Source organism: Oryzias latipes (assembly GCF_053564925.1).
Source record: "Oryzias latipes strain Hd-rR chromosome 1 unlocalized genomic scaffold, Olatipes_Hd-rR_3.1 chr1_Y".
In the NCBI taxonomy this organism is placed as follows: Eukaryota; Metazoa; Chordata; class Actinopteri; order Beloniformes; family Adrianichthyidae; genus Oryzias; species Oryzias latipes.
Window position 1 is genome coordinate 4,347,421 of NW_027616335.1, and position 24,612 is coordinate 4,372,032.

The window sequence follows — 24,612 nt, forward strand, 5'->3', positions numbered from 1 at the left end:
AATTCTTCCCCGACCCATACGGCTTCTCCTTACCCTTCCAATTGTTGGGGCATTTGGAGGGTCTAAGGGCAGGGACAAGTTTAATGTAGTCTGTTTAGTTAGTTTAGAATTTACCTATTGAATTCTATGACTTTATAATACTCGTGATTTTATGTCTACGATTGTTGTAATTTTGGGCAATATAAATAAAATTGAGTTGAATTGAATTGAACTACCCGTAGGGCACCGCACACCTGAGCTATGGGAAGGTTGCATGTAGGCTCTGGGGTGAAAAAAACCCTCATTCTATGTGCAAGTGTGGGGTTTTAGGGTGTCTATTGTGTCCATCTATTTTAATATTGATATTTATTATGAAAGGCTTCTATTTTTTAAAATATGCCTGTCTCAGCTTCCAGCATCAGAGAGTCCTGCACTTAATTAAGTTTTTTGAGTTTTCTGTTGGCTCCACTCTGCAATTTGATGAAACCATATTGCCGCATCGAGACACGACGAGACTCTTTTCACATCTCTTTAAAACAAATAAATTGAAGATACTCTCTTAACATCATAAATGTCTTCAATAACGCAGCAAACATGATGGCAGCTTCTCCCACACTCCCTCATAAACTGGACACACAAATAGGAGTGAATTTGCCTCACGGCATAAAAGAGGGAGTAGAGGGGAATCACATTTGGTGTGAACGAATCATTAGACATGATGTAAACAAACAACACAAAATAAAAATTCACTCGAACAAAGAGTCACTTAGATGGCCACAAACCAACCACATCCAGAAGATCCCAAGCCAGTCAGGTCATACCCACAAAGAGTAAAACATCAAAAAAGTACAAATCTTTGCTTTTTATTGTGTTTTGCTAAACCTGCTCCCCTGAGTTTCTGTTTAACCTGTGATATGTCCGCTCCATATAAGGATAGAGGAATATAAGACATGCCTAGACTGTTGGAAAGTCATTATGCATCCCTTTGCAAGCTAATGTCACATGTGGTTCATATTATAAAAATCTCTTCCATTTGTAGGTACAGAGCACTTGTGTAGATCGGAGTCTTGTTAAAACTATTCAGGAAAAAAAATGTCAGCATATTTTATACAAAGAACATAATCCCTCTCACTGTTAACTTTATTCAATATATGAAACTACTTGAAAGACTTTAAAAAGACTCAGATTATTTTTCAATGGTGTAATCAAGAGAATTCCTCGGATTTACCATAAAGAGTAAATGGTTCTTTTTACCACAGGCAACATCAGATAAAATAACTTTGTGCACACTTGCTACAGTTGAAAAACAAGCTGGGGACTATCTGAGAATGGCTGTGCTTGTTGTGGCCACACGCCAAGAGTAGGTATGCAGCCCAATGGACACCATCTGCATGAACACTTTTTTTTTTAAAGCTAGCATTTCAAGTGTGTGCCTGCATGCGTGTGGGTGGGTATGAGTGTACATGTGCAGTCGGAAACCAGGAGCAAATGCTTCACGCCAAATTGGGGGGACGAGGTGGGAGAGCAGGACATTCCTACGAGATGACAAGCCATCACAGTCACACACCAGCGCAGGAATGTTGGGAAAACAGACAGGGTGGGATGGTGGGTGCGACACAGGATGGGAGGATGAGTTTGGAAGGGGGGGGGGACAAAGTTGGAGGATAAAGAAAAGGTGACACTTCATTAGACAAGTAGTCATGGGTTTCCAAAATGGTGGAGGAGGAGCTGCTGTAATGAGTTTGAATTTGCTGAAAGAGAAAAAAAGAGAGGCAAAGATACAGAGAAGGGGAAAAGAAGGAAGGAGAGAAGAAAAAAAAAGAAAATGATGAAAGAAACCTGACTTTTGCCCCCATTGCCATTACTTACCTCCCCTTCGCCACCAGCCCACCCCTACTGTTAGTTAACTCCAATTTCTGTCATGCAACTGAAAAACCACAGGAAGGGTGAATAGAAAAAGGAAAATTGTGTGTGTTTATGTGCATTTCAAATGTGTGTATGTAGATGAGAAGTAGGATCATTAAAACAAGGACAAAGAATGAGAGGAAGGAATGTGTCTGGTGGCAGCAGAAGGATGTATAGGGCCAGCAAAGAGTGAGATGGAGATGGACTGAGAACATTGGTGAATATGTGCTCCAGATGTGTCGGCCTGTCACACTGCAAGTAAACACCCTGGCTGATGGACAGCTCGGGACTGGATGGCCTCGCTGTCTTGCCCCTGGGGAGAGCATTGGAGAAGGAAAGGGGAGAGTGGGGGAAAGAAAGGGGCCGGTGGGTAAAGGAGGTGAGGGGAAGGTTCTGTACTGAGGGACCCCAGCCAAGAGCAAGTCACCCTGAGGACCTGTGTAGCCTGGCAGGCTGGATAGAGGACACACGGAGACCGGAGAGACGAAACATGAGTAAGAAAGAGAGAAAAAAAAGGGAAAAAGTACATGGGAGCGAACACGGGGGAGGGATAGTCAGGGAGGACTGGGCCTGATTGTTCCCCTCCTGTCCCACCTCCATGTGGCCTCCAAGGGGGCTCCTGCAGCCTCAGCGAATTTCCGTCTGGCACAGACCTGTGAGCTCTTGGGAGCAAACTGAAATATGAACTGCAAGAAGGGAAGACAGAAAGAGGGACAGATGAAAGGAGGAGAGGAAAGACAAGAGGGACAGACATGGATCTACAATGAGATCTACAATTATGTTGTAGACTGGTCTTAATTCCTCAGAAAAGCAATGAAAGTCTCTGCTCAAACTCAATTTATACTAAACTAATTCAAATTAATTGTTTCATCTGCTTAAATAGATTAAAATACAACTCATTTTTAATTAAATGAGGTCAAATCAATTTTCATGTTTTTTTAAATCAACATCATCTCTCAAAAGGAGCAACATCCCTCGCCCTGTGACACTGGACCAAAACTGGGGGTAACTTGTGCTTCTTTATCAAACAGATTTTGTCTTTCTGGCTTCATCTTAGTTTCGTATTTTTCTCATTTTATTTTGGTTAAGTATGTCTGCCTCAAACTAAGAGTTAAAAGTTTGTAGGATTAGCATACTCTGCCTGTGACTCTGAAATAGGAACTTGACTCTGACTCAGTAATGAGTGACAAATCTGGCCAAGTTGTACACATGTGATGACCTCAATATTTAAACGATAGAGAGGCCAGTTAAGAATATCCGGCAGTCTTGAGTCAGTGCCACCTGTGGGGCTTAATTTATACCATACGAGTCTATCTAATGCCAACAGCCAAAATGTGTATGTAAACTTAGCTTTTCCAATGGTAAACACCTTTTTTGTTCGTTTTTAATGCTTAATATTGTATTTTGTAGGTTTTTAATTATCCATTTTGACAACGATTGGATTCATAGCTATATTTATAGTTTATGATATTATTCATAGTCAATATTGGTTCGTTCTAAACAATCCGATTCAATCTAATTCACTGACGTCAAATCAATCCAGGACATGTTTAGCCAAAAATTCAATCAGTGTGATTAAGAGATAACTATCTGGGTCCTGAACAGTGAAGCTGAGGTTTTCCAGATTCCTTGTATTTCTTGCAAGATAATCAAGAGTAAATTAAATATGTGTACAAACAACCAAGTAACCAAGAGTTTGTCAAATCCATTCACATTTTAGTTTCATAACGTTCAGCCCACTGCTGTTTTTCCACATTAAAATAATCATAAGGGATCATAATTACAATATTCTGCCACACTGTATGGTTACATGACTCACATGACTTTGTAACAGTGTTTCCACACTTTGGACTGCAATAATGGCTTGATCAGTTTCAACTTGGCCGTTTTTACGTTAAAGTAAAATGAACCTATTTATTGCCCCCCATGAAAAAAGCCCCCCCTCCCTTTTTTTGAGGCAAATTTAGTATCATTATAGACAAATATTTAAAAAGAATCATCAATAAGCATTTGCAATAGGACCTCACCTAAAAGAACTGCTGTTTTAAAATGAATATTAATAATAACAATAATATGACTGCTTGCAAAGTTGCAAATGGCATCTCTGATGTTGCCATTTGTAACTCTACCAGAGACTTCACCCTACCAAATTCATCATATTTACCTTAAAAGCTTCACATGTTAAAATAAAATCAAGACAATTTCATTTTTGGACCCATCATACCAACAACACATACATCTCATAATAACAAATCATACAAATTATTAGAGTTATTGTAAATAGTGCAAGTATCTTATTTTTAAGATCCTTTTGAAATGCTATGTGTTACAAATAAGCCTTGCCCTCCTAGAAAGTTGACTTCATGCAACAGAAGATCTAAATAGCACTGTTCTTCTCAAACAATTGCATCTCGAATAAAAAACAATCAAATCACCAGAGCTGACCTGACGAGTTTGATATTGATGACAATCCCCACTGTGTAATTCTTTATTTAATGGAAATTGTGGGTATTTTTTAAAGATGGCATTATGTTTTCCAGATTCCTAGTATTTCTCACGAGTGTAATTATGCAATAAAACAGTTCAGGAGATGGGCTTTAAACAATGTGTTTTATTTATTTAAAAAAATTAGTTAAATAGAAAAAAGCCTCCTTTGTTCAGTAAATCCAGTTTGTTACAGTCCTAAACATGACTCCTTCCTTGTAAAGGAAAAATAAATAAACTAACAAATGTAATAGTTTTATAATGTAGGATGGCCACTTTAATGCAATAATTCATTGGAAAACCTACAACCAGTTACAGACATCTGATGGTTTCACATTTTTAAGCTGGTTATGTACAGCTATTTAGTAAGAAAATGGGTCAATATTTGAAGAGACCAGAACAAATGGTAGAAAGTAACAGGACTGAGAGTATTTGTTTATTTATTTTTTAAATTACGTAAAGCACCAGGATTTAAGCACTTTTTCCAAAAAAATTCATGGTGTATTTACACGATTTAATGCTGTGCCTAAACGTTTGACAGTTACCTTAGCCATGAAAAATGAAAGGGAACCTTGTCTGTAATCATACACTGAAAATGTGATCTGGCACCTATCTAATACACCTTTACCGAGGTGTTTCAAAACCACATTAGCCGATCTATGCGGGGGGTTCGAATGGGGGAGATACATTTAAGTCGCGTCAAGTGCAATGGAGCTGCTATCAGAAAGTAGAACTGATGACACTACTGCATTAAGCAACTGTCCACTCTCATGATCATTAGTGCGATATGGATGCAGTGAAGCAGGGAACAGGATGCTGGATGGCTATGAAGACAGCTCTCTTGGGAAAGAAGGATGGGAGATAAATCTAAACAACATCAAGCCACCACAATCCCCAAAGACGCAGGCAAAACTTTTAAAGCACCAAACTGACACACAGATTGAATTCCCTCAATTTTTTGTCAGTGATAATCAAATACTTTTTCACTCAGCTGCTGCAAATTCACCACAGTGTGGAAACATTAGAAGAATTGTCACCCTGGTGTATTTTCATGACCATACCCATGTCTTAAAAGGTTGAACAAAAAATTGTGTTACTGGTGTAAACAAAAAACATACACACAAACAAGCACTGGCACACACACTGACAGGACTTACACACAGTTTTTTGGTTTTACTTTATTGAGTACAGATGTAAAATAAAGTAAAGTACAGATAATCACTGCAACAAAATATCCAGTAAATAAAAAAGATAAAGATCACAGGGTCATAAGGGTTGCTGGGGCCTGTTTTTAGGAACCTATCTGTTCTGACTTCAGAGCAAAGACGGGGTACAACCTCGATACTTTGCCAGACACACACTCATTCCTAAGCTACAAGTAAGGGGGTATTCAGACTGGACACATTTGGTTCACCTAAAGTAAACCAGAGTTTGTGTCCCTTGATAATCTGGAACAAATGTTCAGTCTGAAGGCACCCCAGCAGAACCCAGTCCGAGAGAAGGAACCGCTCTCGGATCCATCTTTCGAGGTGGTCTCGGTTCATGTCCAGTTGGACTGAGCTCTGGTCTGCTCTGAGATTTCTCAGTCTAAATAGGCTCTGTGCTTGGAGCAACTGGACCAAAACAGCCACCATATGATGTAAACAGAGCAGGAAAGAAGCAACCAATGAGAGCAATGATGAGACACGGCAGCTCACTGAAACATGGTTGAATGAATGCAGGCTCATTAAAACAACTTTTAACATGATACACATTGCAGATTACACTGTTTTGCTGACAATCTATTTATATCATTAACACTTATCAGCATACTTGATAGCCGATGTCTTCTTAGTACACACCTTGAAACATGATTCCGCTGGACCAAAGTAATTTTAATACAGATGTTCAAAATTGGTCAGCAAAATATCAAGTTTGAATACACACCAAACGCAAGGTTCAGGACACAATCCAGACCAAATTAACCAGACCAACTGATTTTTCAAGTCGGAAAACACCCTTAAAGTCAAAATTATCCTGTGAAGCATGTTTTTGGATTGTGGATGAATTCCACTTCCTAGCACAAACTACTAAATCATAGTATAATTTGTTTTGCTGCTGGGGTCACTTTGCTGCTACTCTCAGGCATTGGATGCCATAATGACCCTAAAACTGATTCATTCTGTGAGCACAAAACAGGAAAAACACTATCCTAATATAATTTTATGGTTCCTATAAAGAGACAAAACATAGAATGTAAAACCATTATGACTATGACAAATAACTTTCAAACATGACAACTAAGGGGCTTATATTGTCTACAACTTAAGCATCTGCTAGCTAAGTCTCAGCTGAAAATTTTAGCTGACGAGACAATGCTGGAGCTAATTGACAAAACACAAAAACACTTGCAGATATCCTCCAGTGTTGGTGATGCAAAGGAGACTGCCAAAGCTGTGCTGTATCAGCGTGCCAAGAAAAAATAGTAAAGAAGGTCTTTGAGTGGGTCCGGGGGTTACAAGCAATCTCCATCATATTGTCGGGACCATTTGGTTTAGATGAGATGCTGTGAAAAGGCCCTTAAAGACCTACTCTGATAATCTTTTGTATGCTGTTTGTAGCCAAAATAAAAAATACAAAAACTTGTATGTAATTTTCTAGGACATAGTTTCTGCAGAGCGGCAGGACTTTACATCTGAGTTGTGATTGACACAAAGCAATCCCCGCCCCCCCTTCCCCTCCCCGTGCTGAGAGCTCGAGGGAGCATATTTTCTGTCACAAATAAGCCCTGTTTAAATGTTGTTTTAGTCTACTCATGATTCACAATGAAAGGAATAAAAAAAATAATCAGAAATGCAATTTTTAGCTTAATTGACTAATGCATGCTCTCCATTATGAGAAAAATACCACTAGAACATGTTAAAAACACCCAAAACATGATTTTCATCGGAGTGGGTCTTTATAAGTGGTCTCATGTTCAATTATTGTTCTAGGTTTAACATAAATAAAAGTCACTTTTTGATTCCACGCTTTGCTCTGATAAAATATGCTAATGCTATATTGCTGGTTAACAAGGTTAGCAAAGAAGCCTGCAGGACCAAACCCGCTCTGTAACCATGACCATGAAACACAAATTTAATGAAACTTAGAAAACAAGTTTAGCTCAGAAAAAAAGCCTGTGAAATTAACAAAAAAAAATCCTTCTTTAGGAAGTATTTAAAGTTTGAGTGACTGTGTTGGCCTTTAGCTATCATCAGATGCAAACTTGCTCTTTGGATATACCCACTATCTAGTCAATGAGTTACAGTCATTTAAAAAAAAACATTAATTGGCTTTATTGTAAGTTTTACGTTGGGAGGTAGCAGATTACACCTTACAGAATCGCCCTCTTTATTTAGGTTTTTCATTGAATTTGTTGCCTGTAAATGAACTGGACATTCCCTAGTGATGATATGAGAAGTTAAACTGAAAAGCTAAGAAATTTTTAATACAAACATAGCCTGCCTGTCATGTATTTTTTTTTATAAAACAACTTCAGTTCTGTTAGTTTAGCTCGTGCTGGTTTGCGGCGCCTTCCATCCGTGAAACCCGGGTTCGACTCCAGGCTGCTCCCTGTTCCCTTCTCTACCTCTGCCGGTTCCAAGCCCGGTTTGAGAAGGTTGCGTCAGGAAGGGCATCCGGCGTAAAACATTGCCAAATTTACCATGCGACTTGTTCGCTGTGGCGACCCCTGATGGGAGAAGCTGAAAGTGGAAGAAGAACTTCAGTTCTGTTAGTTTGGAACTGTCATTGAGAGGAGGGTCTGCTGTGTTTTCCCACTGTGAAAAGCAAAGTCACACAGGGGGTAATTATTTGTGACGTGAGGACAGACAGGGCCTCCTACCACACACATCCTTCAATACACATCCTGATTTTTATGCATGGCCATATACTCCCTGGTGGACTAATGTATGACTCCCACTATGTGTGAGTTTGTGTGTGTTTACTGAGCTATGGAAAAGGGTCCAGCTCAGAACCATGGCTTGAGTGAATATTCTCAGCACAATGGGACACTCCACAACGTAGGCCATCCCTGCAGACCCTTGCCCTGACTGCCTGTACCATCTGATTTGGACAGAGAGCAATCAAGCAAACCCAGTAAACAATACACAGCCTGGCTGTTGAAAACCACAACAGCTCTTCATCCTATTCCTCTCGTATCACTAGGGACATCAGTGTTTGTCCAATCACTGTAGATCGGAGACGGTACAGAGAGAAACTATTAAAGCAATTGGGGAGCTGTTAATATAAAATAAAACTAAATATACAAATGAAGAATACAAAGGGAGTTGAAAAAGCTTCTGAGATCTTCACAATTTATTCAACCTTCAGTCTAGTTATGTACATTTTTTTAAGGTTCTCTGACTTCTTCATCTTTATTTTGAACTTTAGAAGATGGACCTGATTGGGCTTGAAGATCCTTAGATGCACAGAAGATAGCAGGAAGTCCTTCCAGCTAGTCTTATGCTACGTTCACACAGACCTCGGCAACACACGTTCAAGAGACTAATTCCAATGAAAAGCCCATTTAAGCATAAACATGTGTATATGCGTGTTTCGGGCATCAGCATTCAAAACTTTTGCAAAACTTTTGCGCTTTCTAAGTTCATTTTTGGGCTGCACATACAAAATGCGAGGCCATTGAACACACATTAAAAATGAAACCAGTTGAACTTTGACCAATCAGGGACATGCCCAACGTCTGAACATTCATAATGGGAGAGAAATTTGTAATTGCGGTTTGAACTCGGCCGAAATCATATGACACCAAGTCTTTCGTATATCAGAGAGAACAGCTGTGAAAAAAGAAGTCTGGAGCATGATTCGTCAGATTTTCCCCTCTTCGACGTTTCTCACCAAGTCTCTTCCAACTATGAGTACATGCCCTAGTAGCAACAGTCCAGTGTGAACACCTCATGGTCAAGAACGGGCGACACATGCCCAGTGTGAATGTAGCATTAAATTTGCACCAAGGTCTTATTCTGACCTGCCACATTAAAAAAAAGTATTTTTCCTTGTCTCAGCCAAATCATTTTGTTGCATTTTTAGGCAGGAAGGCAGAAACCCCTCTTAGAGATCCAGAAAAAAACAAGCTTCTCCTCTTCTCCATTAGAGTAGCCCCAATTATTGTTGCAACACAAACATTTTTTTATCCACTTTCACTTCTAAAACCTTATTTTTAGCACAGTAGAATCAAGAGAGTCAATCCTACAAAATAACAATAATAGGGGAATAAAGCCTCTGTATTAATGCCTGATTTTACAAATAACAGTGATCGGGCTGTTGAAAGATTCCCATTATCAGTATTTGTGCGCAACTGGATCCGTCAGAGTAATGACAGCTGTGCTCTGAAGAGGCAGGCTGTCTCTCTCCCCCTTTTTTAACAGTATAATTATCTCTGTACATACAGGGTGGACCTGCATCATACACTACATTTTCTAAGTTTACACAGATTCAGTTACTTTTAGGGCTCTCAGGTGGCTCTGACTGTTTCTACTACTTTCAAGTAAAAAGTGTTCTCCACATTTGACCCATGCTCTGAGGGAGCACTAAGCTGCAGTCACAGCTGTGCTCTGGAACTATTTAGTGTTTTACTGTAACTCCCCAATCAAACCCTCAATGCTGAATGTCAAGCAGCGGACCATTTATTTAAAGAGTTTCATTTGAGCCAACCATAGTTTTTAACTTCACCAAACACCAGTGCAAAACAGTAAAAGAAGCGACCTCGTATTCCAAAGCTCAAAGATCATGATACCAGAGGCGTTACCGGCAACCCCTAAATAACACACACTGTTTGAAATATTGTAAATCTTCAATCATGTATGCGATTGACATGAATCAGCTGATCCTGATGTGGAGAAAGATGATTTTTCATATGGGCTTTGCGCCGTTATGCAACACATCGCAGAGAAAAGCAAAGACGCTTTTCTCTGTGATAGAAGAAACTGATTTACGTTGATTATTTTTCTCCACTTTCCGAATCTGCTAGAATCACATTCATTGCGTAAATGGTTGAAAAGTTGCAGTTATCAAAGAATATCAACACTGTAGATAAAGCTTTGGTGTTAAAACGTTGTTTACAAAGCTTCCCCTCAAATAAATTTAAAAATACCTCTGGGTGTATTCAGACTGGTCCAGACCGAATCTGCTTAAATTGGTCTGGATGGAGTCCTCAACCTTGATTGGTTCAACTAGAGTCTGAAATAATGGAAGTCTTGCGCTTTAAAATAAACGTTCTAACAAGTTAGGAGTTTGACCCTTTTTTTACTCTTTGATAACGTGACAACTGTTGTTTTACATTTATCTGAGGCTCCTACTCTGTTTACATCACGTGATGTAACCGGCTACGGTAGCCATTTTGGTTCAGTTGTTCTGCTCCGGGAACAGATTGTATTCAGACTGAGGAAACTCAGAGCGAACCGAAGCTCAGTCCTACTAGAAACAAACCGAGACTACCTACAAAGATGGGTCAGAGAGCGGATTCTGGATCCAGACCAGGGTCCACTTGAGTGTACTCAGACTGGAAGTTTGTTCCGGTTTATCGGGGAAAACAAAGCAAATCAGTCTGAATTCACCCTCTAATATATTTTCAACCTTAGAATCCGCTACCTTTGACATTTTCTACAAAGATTTGAAACCATTGAATGTAGAAAACAGAGAAAGTGATTGTTAGCTGTTTCTATATCTGCTAAAACATGTTGGAACACTTTTCTTTTCTCATATTTTTTATACATTCACAATAAAAGGTTTTTTTTCAGCAGGACATATTTCCTATTGGATTTTTCAAAATAATAATTCAAACATTTGGTATAATTTAAAATATATAAATTTTCCAACTTCTAAAAAAGTTGAAATTAACCCATAAGAACCCAGACTCCCTTTGCACAAAAAAAGATAATTAAGTAGAATAAACCACAGATGAAGTGGACCACAGAACATATTTCTGATGTCATTCTGTCCAGTGGTTATCACAGGTTTAAAACATATTTCTTCCTCTCATTCTGCCTATTATATGCTGGATGCAAGTGGAAGATAAAGCAACTAAAAGGTCATACAAGGATAACTAATTAGTGTATTGCCTACAGGATTAAACAGCTTTTTATTGCATAGAAAATAAAAAATGCGGTGTGATAGGAATAACTGAAAACATTTGAGATATGTTATAAGACATGTCATGCGTCATTCCTTTATTGAAAGAAGATATGTAGAACAAAGAGAATTCTTCTTTATATTTATGTCTTTATCACAAATGAAGGTATCTCTGCACTATTTTTTTAGGATTTTCATACCCAAAAGGAAAAGTAACGGATAACTGAACAGAGAGATAAAGACTTTCTACAGTGAGCTTCACGAATTGGGACTTTTACTAACATGCTGTTCCATTTCAGTCTACGTGGTAACATCTTTGTCAGAGACTTTAGTATCAACTTAGCAAACTTGTTGAAAATCTGGTTTTGGTCACAGATACAAACAATTTCTGCACTAATACTTTTTTTCATCTGTAGAACCAACCCAAGAGACTGAGGAGATTTCTTATTAGTTTGGATCCTGTTGCCCTGGAGGGCAGAAAGCGATGAGATATTTGACCAAACGAAGAAAGTCAATAAGGGGCCATCGATTAGGAGGGATGAGGATCATATTGGACACTCAGGTGGCTAAAAGAAATTAAAAAGCTGTAACAAAGAAATAGACCAGATCAAAACTGGGGCACCTTAGATTTCGCTCCTAGAGAGTAGAAAAAGCCACAACGGTAAACTTTCAGAAAAGATGTGCTACACACAAATTGTCAGCATCAAATGTTCAGTTGACTTTGGAGCATTAATGTTGTTTGATTTGGCAAAATATTTGCCGTGTCAAATAAAATATTTAAAAAAATTTTTTGTAATGATGCCAAGTCATATACATATTTTTGAGCTTTACTGCATGCATTATATGTGTTATGGGAACATTTATATAAAAAATGTTGGAAATATGATATGATACACAGACATTTTCAGGTCAGTTAAGTTCTCAGTATCATGTCAGGTATTTTCTGATTAGTCATGAAGGAAATAAAGGATTCAAGGCAAACTGAATTATCTGCAGTTCTCCACAAACACATTTGTTCTGTGGTAATGTTGCTCCAAATATTTTTCCAAAAATAATAGAAAGTTGACTGAAGTTCCAAAAAGACCATCAGCAACAAGTTTCCCATAAAAAAGGACAAAGACGATAGCTGGCATAAGCTCCAGGGATCGCCAGGACTCCACCAGGGCTAAAAAGGTATTGATGATAGATGGAATGGCCAATGGGTGCACTACACAGTACACTACACACAAACATGTTAGAGACACTATGAACTATAGAAATTGTTATTTTGAAAGAGCCTTTAAGTTGAAGAAACTGATTGTGGGTTTTTTATTGCAAAACCTTTGTGGACAATTATGCTAAAAACAGCATCCATCTTCTAAACCCACTATACCCCTTACAGGGTCATGAAGTCGCTAGGGCTAACCCAGCTACTGTTGGGCCATGCTCTGGGGTATACCCTGAACAAATCACCAGTCGGTTGCAAGGCAACATAATCACATGCACACCAAGCAGCAATTAACCTCTAAAGTATGTTTTGGGACTGTGGGAGGAAGCTGTAGTGCCCGGGGAGAACCTACAGATGCACAGGGACAACATGCAAACACCACACAGAAAGGACCCAGCTGGGATTTGAGACAGGGTCTTTTCTCCGTGAGCTCTAACCACTGCATCACCGTCCAGCTTTGCAGAAAAAAAGATTTCTCCAAAACTTCTCATGGTCTAGCTTGAACATCAATGATATCTTAAAATCCTCCTGCTATAATCACAAATGGAAAGTTTTACTAAAATACAAATGTTCAATTTTTTGTGGAGTTGTGACTCATTTACAGAAGAACAGGTACAACAGGTAATATTCAGTTGTTTAAAAGTTTCCTGCGATTTTGACAGCAGTGGGGTACCCCATGTGCTGAAAGCTTACATACAGGCTTTTTGAAATGTAACAGCAAGTGACACATTGAGACTAAAATGTTTTATTTTCATGCAACAAGTTCTGTGATGTCGGTCAAACTTAGCCTTGTTTTGACATGTCTAAATCCCATTAAAAAAAGGGGAAATAATTGGCCTGTCCTTCAAAACTGACATAGTAATAAGAAAAAAACATGTACTCATTTTTGCACTTACACAGTGACACAGTGGTGGCAGGAGCTTTGAGTCTCAAACAGTTTTCACATATACCTACCAGTCGTGAATTTCTTCCAGGGTTGATGTGAAGGCTGTGTCAAATGTCAAAGTCTGCAACATTTTCTTCTTTCTGTAGAAATCTCAAAATCAGAACAATTTTCTAACACTGTACAATGTTTTTGTGTGCTTACTGGCAGGAATAGTTGATGCTCATTTAGTCAGTGATGAGCACCTACTTAACACTTAATAACAAGAAGCACTTGTTTTTCATTAAAAAAAACTGTTTCTTCTGTATTAGGTCGAGCAACCAAGTGACTCCAAACAGGATTAAGGAAGTTGTAAAAAGGGATGGATGTACTGCTTTAAATTAATGCTTTGCCTTGATAGGTCAATTTCCTTATGCTGAGTGAACATGTCTGATGTGTTTTAAATTTAGAATGTATTGACATTTATTCAAATGACTAGTACAGTTGATGCCAACGTCATAGCATCTTTATTAGTTTGTTTATCTCACTTATTAGCACTCTCTCTTAAAGCTATGTACACACCGGACATGTGTGGCACGTTCAAAAATGTGCCGAATGTGGGTTTTTGTATGCGCTTTTACTATCTGGTGTTCACACAGGTCTGTTGGTACCCAATACAAGAGCATGTACTTACAGTTGGAAGAGGCTTGGTGCGAAATGTAAGTGTTGCAAATCTTGGTGTCATATAATTCCGCCCGGACACAAACCACAGTGACTAATTTCTCCTTTGTGATCAATTTCCAACCGGTTGGCACTTCCAAGTTTGAAAAGGACGTAACCCATGCGTCACTACTACATCCAAGTCCCTGATTGGTCAAATTTCAAATGGTTTAACTTTCAGCGCATGTTCAATGCCTGCACGTTTTGTATGTAGAGCTCGCAAAACACTTGAAAGCTTGCGTAATGATGCTTGGATGTCAAGCTAAATTCACACCAGACATGTCAAGAATGCACTTTACAGGGTGGGCATTAAATGGGCATTTAGCCAGTGGTGTTCACACACCAGACAAGCAGGAAGCAACAAGGAGAGGCTTCTTCTTCTTCTGTTTTTTAACTGTTTACTAGCGCTTGTTTGCCACCTACAATTGGTAGAGGCTTGGTGCAAAAAGTCAAAGCGGGGCAAACCCAGCAAATTTAGCTCATGGCTTTTTCTTACACAGCTCTGTTCCAATACATGACAGACTTGGTGTCATATAATTCTGGCCGGGCACAAACCGCAATTATTAATTTCTCCTTCGTGATCATGTTTACAACGTTTAGGACTTTTGTGTTTTGTTCCATTGGAAGTGGTTGCTCGAATGTGCGTTTCTGAGCCTGAGTGAACGTAGCATTAACAATCAAAAAAGTCATTAAAAAAAGCAACTCCAATAGACGTAACACATTTTCATTGACAAAACTGGCTAATGTCTCATAATCGCATCATCTACTGATATAAGGAGACAAGAGAGCACTTCAATCAACTCATCAAAGATAAAGTCACTTTCTGAATATGTTTTACTATTTAACTTTGCCTTAATACAATTAGCATGTTTGTCCTGTAAACACTAAGTATTCAGAGGCTATAATATGAATTGGCTGCTACTAGATACATGTGACTAGAGGGCAAAATGGACCTAATGGTAGAGTTAATGCTGGCCTTGAATAATGAGGCCTTTGTCTAATAAAACTGGAATGCCTCCAAATACCTATAGGGACCTCAGCTAGTTAGAGCAATAACAGTCTATCAAAAGAGAAAGCAAAGTGATTACTTAAAGGGTAATAAATACAAGGTCCATGTTGAGGGGGGGGGGGTCTTGGGGAAAGAAAGAAAGCAAGGAATACAGTGACAAAAAAAAGAGGATGTTTGAAGCACCACAGAAGAACAAAGAAAGAAAGACAGTCTTATCAATGAAACTGCTGCAATTTTATATATATATATATATATATATATGTACTATTTTTTTTCTTTTGTTGCTGATGATTGTACTCTTGGACAAATAGGATATTGAGGATACCAAATAAGGAGTATTTACTAAAGAACAAAGACATTTAATATTTCATTACGGTGCTTTGGGAACTTTTTTTCAACAATTTTTGATTAAAATGTTTTTAAATTGATTTCGTTTATACAAAGAATCAACCCCTGAGCAAACAAAGACATCTAAGCGACTGTGTGCATTCCACCTTGTGTGATCAAGGGCAAGCATTTCTTGACATTTAAGCAAGAAGAAACATGAAGTTCTGAAGGAATCCTGTCGCTTTTTCAAAATGACATGAGTTCAAATGTGAATGTCAAAATCGCTTTGATTTGAGAGCATTTTGAAATCTGCTCTTTGATAGCTTGAACAGCGAAGATAAATAAGTGACCTCTGGTTTCTACATCTTCACAAGTGTGCACATTCAAAAACGTGCATTCATAGTCAAAAGCAGAAGTGCTTTAAAGTAACATTCCCAGAATTTGGTGGAGCTGTGCTGACCTGAAGGAAGCACCTCAGGGCTAGGCAACTGAACACAATAAAACCAACATTAATTCCAGTCTTGGGAAAAGACAAGCGTCCAATCCAGGAATTAGGGAGAGATGGCTGTGTGAAAGAGAGCAAGGCTGATCAACACCTGTAAGGCAAAAGAAGGAGGGGGAAGAAAGGATGAGAGGAAGGATTTCAGACACATACTGTTCAGGCCAAACAGAGACAAAGACTAAAGAAGAATATAGTCACAGAACAAGTAGCTAGAGGGTGCAAATGCAACAGTATGACAAAAAAGAGAGATTTTATGAATGTAGAAAACAAAAATGAGCATGAATGTATGCTGTGCGAACTTGTTTTTGATATATTATTTTGACTTTTTTCATAAGCATAAAAAAACAAGGAATTTTAGGGCAACTAGTTGTTCTTGTGGAAATGAAGTGGCTGGATGGCTCAGTTCAGGGCCAGATTTGGAGCAGTGATTATGTGTGAGGGCCAACCATTCAGTCTAATTGTTATGATAACATAAAATGCAAATGAAAAATACTTAATAACCTTTTTAACAAATGTCATTTCTTTGCATAGACTAGAAATATATCTAAAGACATTTAAACGAAAATTACTGTGAATTTCTAATTTGGAGCCCAGAATTTAAATGAAGACAAAGTCGGTCTGAAAAAAAAAACTTTCATTAACAATAAATCTGGGTTCATGTGAAATGTAACAAAGGTTATGAAACCGTACACAGTACTTAGAAAATCCTGGGGGCACCATTTTATTGATTTCATCACAGGAACTTGCAGACCGGTAGAAATTTGAATGCAAGCTGCATTTGACCCATGGGCCGGACTTTGGACATGCCTGTCTCAGTAAGCTGCGTGTCGGACTGGCACTTGGGAAACCAGGGTTCGTTTCCCAGGCAGCGTGAGGAGCTTTATCCTTGGGCAAGACCCTTCACGCTACTGCCTAATTATGTAGCCACAAGAGAACCCAAGTCTGGGTCCCCCTGTGCCGGTCCCCAGCCCGGATGAAATACGGGGTTGTGTCAGGAAGGGCATCCAGTGTCAGGCATAAAAATTTCTGCCAAACCACCTGTGCGAATCACTGTGGCGACCACTGAAGGGATATGCTGAAAGGTGAACAAATTGTTTTTGTGGACATGAAAGACACATCTGTGAGAGGAAAATAAGGTTAGTGTGCTCTGGTTAGTCAGTGCTAAAGTGAGAAAAATGCTGCTCCGTTCAGACCAGTTTGCTAACTTGGATAGTCTTCAGGTAAGTGTGGAAAGTTTGTTCCCCATTTCATTACTCTCCCCTGGCGGGAGGGATCTGCAGTCAGTAACAGTCGTCCTCGGATACATTTGGCAATCTAGCTCCCCAATGCAATCCTCCCTGCTGAGCATCAAAAAAGAAGTCAATGGGTCCCATTTTTAGAGTATTTGGTATGACCCACCTGAGGAATCAAGCTGACACCTCCCAGTCTCAGGATGGAACCCGATGAGTCACTAAGCTGGTTTATAGTTTAGAAATGTTAAAAAAGAAATATAGCGTCCTGGTAATTTTACACCTTCTTGACAAATACATTCACAACCTCTGTGATTTATTAGCTTCTAAAAAATTGAAACAATTTTTAAAAATCTTCTTTTGCCGGGGTATTCTGCTTACCACAGCAGTCGATGACGGCTTATTTTTGTCTGTGTCTCTGTTCCTTATTGTAACTGACATTCACCACCCTGTTGGGGATCTGCCCACTATCAACATGTGGCACATGTCCTTGACAAGTAAAAAAAAGACCCCTCACAATAGGAGCTGGGCAGCGGTTTAAACCATGGAGCCCAGTCCCCCCCCCCCCCCCCCCCTTCTCCTCCCCGCACACCCTGCTGCCACACTTTGACTCTCCTAATATTGAGTTGCCTGGGTAAAAGGGGACTAAAGGAATCTAATAACTGTGACAGTGGGGCTTTTTTGGCATTGTTCCTAAAGCTGAGCAGACACACACAGCGTTGTCTGCTTGCACTAATGAAAGGTTAAATGAATAGGACCAAGTGACAGGAGGTACAATAAAGAAGCAAGGGGGACAAGAGAATGTGTGTACAAGCATGTGTTCCTGTCTCTGGGCATGAGTGTCTCAAGGCAAGTCTCCTTGGCGAAGAACAAGGACAGCCCTAACACAGCGACACAATATTTAAAACCGATTGCTCTGTGACACTGTGTGTGCACATTTGTGTGCACTTGTGCCTCTTTGCAAAGCACACTGGCATAGAAGGAATTCCAGCATGAGCGTTCTTGATAAAAAATTTGAGGTGGTTTGGTGGAGGGGAGGTACAGAGGTTGGATAGGATGGGAGGGCGGGGAGAATGGGCACTGAAAGGGGGGTAGAGGGGAGTGACGAGGGGGACGCATGTCTCGTCTTGTGCCTCCCCTGGCCTGTGCCTTGGTGGAATGCAGAGTCACATGAAAGAGGCCCTCTTTCTCCCGCCTTCTCTCTGAGACGTGTCTCTTGTGTCTGTCTCAAAAGCGCCACTGTCCCCCTCCTGACACATTACCTGTCAGCAGATTTCTCCACCGCTCCGAAAACAGCCCAAAAAACGCAAAAGAAAACAAACGCACACATCGTGTGCACATGGCATGCACGCACAAACTGCACAGATGTTCCCTTCAAACACAGCTCTGAGTCTTTCTAACAGAAAAAGTGAACTTAAACACAAACAGACAGAAAAATCCCATCATCATGAGACTGCTTAATTACAATGATTTTCACTATAAATGGCAGCTTTGTCACCAACAATGACATGGTAGAACTTCCAAAGTATCATCCGGGTCTAAGTAAACTGTGCATGGCATGGTTTAGTTAGATTTACTGCAGCCCAGTCGATTGAAACTGTGAACTCACAGCATGCAGTGCATTAAAGTCCCACTCCAATCATCTTTTGATCTATTGAAAAAGCATTTCAGGTGGTCTTTTAATTATGATTATGTCGTTTTTAGCCAAATTTTGTTTTCTAGGACATAGTTTCTGCAGAATGGCAGTACTTCATTAGAGGTTTGCTTCTGAGTTGTAAGCAGGATAGTACACTCTCTTTCCCTTTCACCTCATAACTCCAAAGCTAACATTACCACTTCAACAAAAATGGCGAGAAACATTGAGGCAATCCAATTGAACAGTTTTGATTCAAATTTTAGCTTAAACAAGTCAATTATTGTTAACCTGCTGAAATTAGTTGAGATTTATGTAAATGATTTTCACCAAAAATGTTCTGTCTTGACTATACAACCACAAAAAACGCATCATCATCCATGCAACACATTTTAACACTTTGGGAATGTAGAGGTGTTTCTTATTTTTTGTTTTGTTTTAAATGGACAACAACCTTCTTGTCAGTACAGTGTTCCCTCGTTTATCGCAGGAGACACCTGTGATAGGTAAAATCTATGTTGTAGGATTATAGATGTTCTAAGGTTGTAAAACCCTTCACTACACACTTTATACACTTCTCTCAGACAAACATGCTCATTTTCACACTTTTGTTTAAACTCTCTCCTTTACAGAACACTGAGTCCAGTATTGTAGAAAAAAAAACAAAGATTTGCTGGCAATCAAAAATGTATGTAACTGGCAAACAGAAATGGCACAGAGAAGATTGACTGACAAAGTCACCAGCCAATCAGGAAGCAGAACACATTGCAATGTACAAAAAAAACAAAACAGCGAAAAATATGCAAAATTGCTCTGAAAAATCTGTGAAACAGAGATGAAAGGTGAACCATGATTTAGCAAGGTGTCTTTGTAATTGTCAAACAGCACAGTGGATCAGCGGGTAAAAACAACATTTAATTTGCAACAACAAAAAGTTTCATCAACTAAAAAATATAAAAAATAGAAGACTTTGACACTGATTTTCCAAAGATTTGCAATCATAAAAGTACAAGCCAACTTGACATCACACATGTAATTCACTGTGTATATTTGCATTATGATCGATCCTAGCAGAATGCATAAAAAATTGAAAATTGTGCATTGATATTTAGAATCTGCTATGTGATCCAGCTTTTTGTGTCTACATTTTGCACGTCTGAAAGGCAGGTGCAAACTGGCACAACCTTGATGGCACAACAATGACTGCATGCAGTCATTGTTTCAGTCAGGAAGCATTGGTACAATGAGAAGCAACAAAGAGAGTGCATCTTTTCTGCTCATGCAAATACTTTGGAAAGCCAGAGGCAAAGATTATTGAGTCATGGGCTTTCCAACATCAAGTCTTACAATATATGTGCTTCTGAATGAGTTAAGGGCTGAAATGGAACCAGTGGTGGTAATTAAAGTAGACTATAATTATGTTTTTCCACTTTTTTTTCTATTGTAACTTGTTTACTTTGGATGTTAATTTGTGCACAGTCTGCTGCTCAACTGCACTCTTGTTTCTCTGTAAGCCCAGCTGCTGTGTCCTGAAACAGCTGATGAGAGCCCTGACCAGTCCCTGTGCCCCATCTTTCATCCTTCCTGCGAGGGAAAGGTTGTTCATCACATGCGCAGATACCAGCTGATTATCCATTGAGTGTGAGATGCAATGGCCCAAGTGTTCTGCCCAAAGGTTTGTGTCACAGAAAACCGCATATACAGTGTGTTTTTCATGTTCCAGCAGCACCCCATTCTTTGCACTCATTCTCTAGTGTCCTAGATTTGATGTGCGCTTTCCTTGTCACACTCAAAATTCTCTAACTAAGCACTTTGAAAATGGGAGTGAGGTCATCTAGACCCACTAGACAGTGCGCTGAACTTTTTTCTTCAATGATTTGTGATCTTCACTGGTTTCCATGGATTACATGAAACCCTCTCCACCTTTATCCACCTTTGTCAGGGCAGGGATAACACGTCAATGGTCATCTTGACCCCATTGGATAGCACAAGGGTTAACTATAATTATTGCTTACTATGTTTTAATCCCAAATTACATAGAATGTGCAATCTATTTCCATCCAGATATTAGATTACAACATTAGATATTCGCTAAAGTATTACAGGCCCTGCAATGGGATGGCAAACTGTAGCCCGGCTAGGATAGGCTCCAGCAACCCTGAAAATGATTTAATCAAGTTTAGATGATGGATAGTATAAAACCCGAGAGTAGACATCTGTTTTTGCATTAGCCAACAGTTATTAAAAAGTAGTAGCATTTCAGACATTCCAAAGCCGAATATTGTACATACATCCCCATTTTATTCTACACATCAGTAAAAAACAAAATGACTATAAATAGGAGACAATGTATTATTATAATTCATTTAGCTCAAATTGTATTTCCTTATTTGAAAATATCCAAATTTAGCATACATTTGTGTTATAAGTCTGCTTAACTTTGTAAAGTTTAGACCTTATATCTAATGTGTTTAAATTATTAAACTACCCCTAAAGTTTCCACTTCCCTATTGTTGCGGCAGTCTATAGGTTCAGCATAATCCTTTTGTTGATCAAATAAGCAATATATTTATTTAAAATGTATTGCGTTGGAATAAAATACAGCTTGGACTTTGTCCTTACAATAGGGAATGTCTTGGAAAAGATGCAAACATCTCCTGGAAAAAATGTACACTTTTAAACCATCGTTATCAATATGGAACACATTTAAAAATTTCAAAAAGTATGCTGCAAATTCTTATCTAAAATCAAAGGCATGACTCAAACAAAGTATCTATACTGCATTAAGAGATCCACAATCATGCATTCAACCCACAAGGTTGCATGCATCTGTAATATTATCAGTACATTCATGTAGGAATCCTTGAAAGTGCAAGAAAAAAATGACTCTTTTGTGAGCAAGGAGGTGCTTTGTTTAATGCAACATGGAGACTGAAGTTTCTTGGTTCCAATTCATCTCCTCTGACTGAAAGATGTTTAAACTTTATGTGACTACTTCATTCTGGTTTATTTCAGTCAAAAAGATAAAGATGTAAACATGTATGCAAACAAGTTTTTTCATGGAACGCAGCATTGAACCTATAATATAGAGACAGGTCAAATTAAACATTCTTCCAAAGTCACTTAAAGCAATACCTTTCTGAGTTTTCCTAAAATCTTTTGAAAAAATCTTGTTGCTTATTTGTAGTCTTTTTTCATGGGATTTTGTTAATGTTTTTACAATATTTTTTTGATCTGTCTACATCCTAAAATGACACTACTAACATTTTCGACATGGAAAGTCACTGAAGCAATGATGCAATGTTGTGTCTAAAGGGAGATCTTAGAATTTGAAAAAGAATCAGTTTTCTCCTTGAAAGATGGTCCTGTACAAGGACTGAGCTAAAAATGCTTTAAAAAAAACCCAAACAGTCGAAGTACCAAGAGTAAGTAGAACCTTCAGAGAGCATGAGAAACTACTCTTCAAGATCATTTAAAATAATTTCAGTTTGGCCTTTTAATAATTAAAGTCTGTTTTCTGTTATCTTTAAAACTAGAAATACAATTATGAGTTTAATTTGTTTTTTAGTTTTTCTTGAGGAAATTAAAGTGTTAGATTAGTATTCACTGAAGGATTACCTTCTATGAATCAAAAGTTCCTTTTAAATAATAATATTACAAAAATACCAAACAAATGTTTGTATGTGAACTAAAAGTGTCATGTTTAAGGATCATAAAGTTTATTATTTAGTCCTTTTAACTCAATGATACTTCAAATGGGGGGGGGGGGTGACCAACATGTCTGAGAGTAGAACCTTTATCAGCCATCACAAAGCTTGAGATGATCAATTATGGACAAATATTTTATATAAAATGGTTTATATTAAAAAAAAAAAAAACCTCTGCCTTAAACTTTTTATATATATCTATATTTAGCTTGTTTGCATCCTGTAAATATTGAATAACTGGAGGTAATCAGACTCTTCCAAATTGACTAAGGAAATGTGATCACCAGAAAATCCCACTCTACATGGAACAGCAGTCCATTATTCCATTTTCTCATTTGAACTACCTGATGATGTAATGTTCAAACTTCCTGCTACTTTCAAAACCTTAACTGGTCTGACCTTTATTACTACAACACTGACAACAGTCAGAGTATTACGTTTGCAGGGAGCAAACGGATTATTTTACAAGAACGTAAAGTCAAAAATGATCAAGCCGTCATTAAAGTGGAAACACTTTGAATTTATTAAAGACGTGACCATACAGTCTGCTAGAATGTTCTAATAATGCTCTCTGGATTATTTTGATGTAGAAAAACAACAGTGGATCGAACTTTATGAAAATAAAATGTGGATAGATTTGCCATAAATTCTTGTTGACTTATTTGTTTGAACACATTTAATTTACACTTGAGAATCTTGCAAGAAATACAAGGATTCCGGAAAACTTCAGCTGTACTGTTCAGTACCAGGTATTTATCTCTGAGTCACACTGGTGCAGTTTTTGGCTAAAGATGTTCTGGATTGATTTTAGGTCAGTGAATCAGATCGAATCAATGGACCAATATCAACTATGAATCGTATCATCCTTATCTTGGGTTTCCTTTTCACATGGGCAGACGTGAAGCTACAAATGATATTAGATGCCGGGAAGTATCGTCTTGTCAGGAAAAAAATCTGCATGCTTTCAATATCTCAGTGCCCGATATACCATCATCAGATAAACGACATTGAGTTATCTGCTCTACACGTCTTTCGAAAAACTCAGTAACTCAAAACAATCTTAAAAATCAGATTGAACGTTTGGTGTGCATGTAAACGTTTACCTTTTTGAGTAAAACGGAAGCACGACAAACATTTTAGAGGAAAAAAAGTTGTTCAAAAGATTGTGCACATCTAAAAAAGAAGGAAAACGAAAAATGTGTTTACTGTTTTTTCCGGACTATAAGTCCCGGCGGAGTATAAGTCGCACCAGCCCAAAATTGCATTATAAAGTAGAAAAAAACACAGATAAGTCGCACCGGACTATAAGTCGCATTTTGACAGGAAATTTATTTGACAAAATCTGAGACCAAGAACTAATAACTTGCACAAACTCATTTGACACAATCATAGCAGACTGTTTATCTCATAATTTCACCGTAATTCTTTCTCATACTTATTTATTTATTCCTTTCATGAAGCATCATTGACCAACTAATACTCTGTTTTCATCCTGTATTTGTAGAAACAGTTGTCATTTTTATTGCTTTTTGAATCTATGAAATCATTGGAAAATAGAATATTATGTTTTTAGCCTTCAAGATCTTACTGTAAAAAAGCTTTGCTGATTCTCTGAGTCACATAACATACTCTTAACGCTTAACATACCTCATACATCAAATTGACCCAGGAACATCATCTCTGTTCCTCACAAATGAACATAACAGGAGGGTTAACAATGTATTTATTTCAATTTATTTTCTAATATAAGTCGCTGCGGAGTATAAGTCGCTCCCCTTGCCAAACTATGAAAAAAAGGGCGACTTATAGTCCGGAAAACACGGTACTTTGTTATAACCCTTTCATTTTCCATAAATAAGATTCATGTTATATTTCTAGTCTTTGTCATCTAGTTTATATAAGATGTTGGTCTTTCTCTTTAGAGGAAAATTCCTTGAATGA

General features: G+C 38.3%; 2 protein-coding genes across 9 annotated transcripts in view; one reads left to right on the top strand and one right to left on the bottom strand.

Moving 5' to 3' along the window:
* bnc2 (basonuclin zinc finger protein 2) overlaps nt 1–24,612 on the bottom strand; it is a 176,941-nt gene that overhangs the window by 144,513 nt on the left and 7,816 nt on the right. The window lies entirely within an intron of this gene.
* The window catches only part of LOC101171889 (centlein, centrosomal protein), a 202,270-nt gene that overhangs the window by 57,803 nt on the left and 119,855 nt on the right, over nt 1–24,612 (top strand). The window contains exon 4 of one of the 7 annotated variants that reach the window (XM_078943539.1): nt 20,484–20,639. The exons of 5 other annotated variants lie outside the window; for them this stretch is intronic. In XM_078943539.1, coding sequence (XP_078799665.1) covers nt 20,611–20,639 — 29 coding nt within the window. In that variant the 5' untranslated portion in view covers nt 20,484–20,610. Of the gene's footprint in view, nt 1–20,483; nt 20,640–24,612 lie in introns of those variants that run through there. One more of the 7 variants, XM_078943540.1, reaches the window with a different exon arrangement.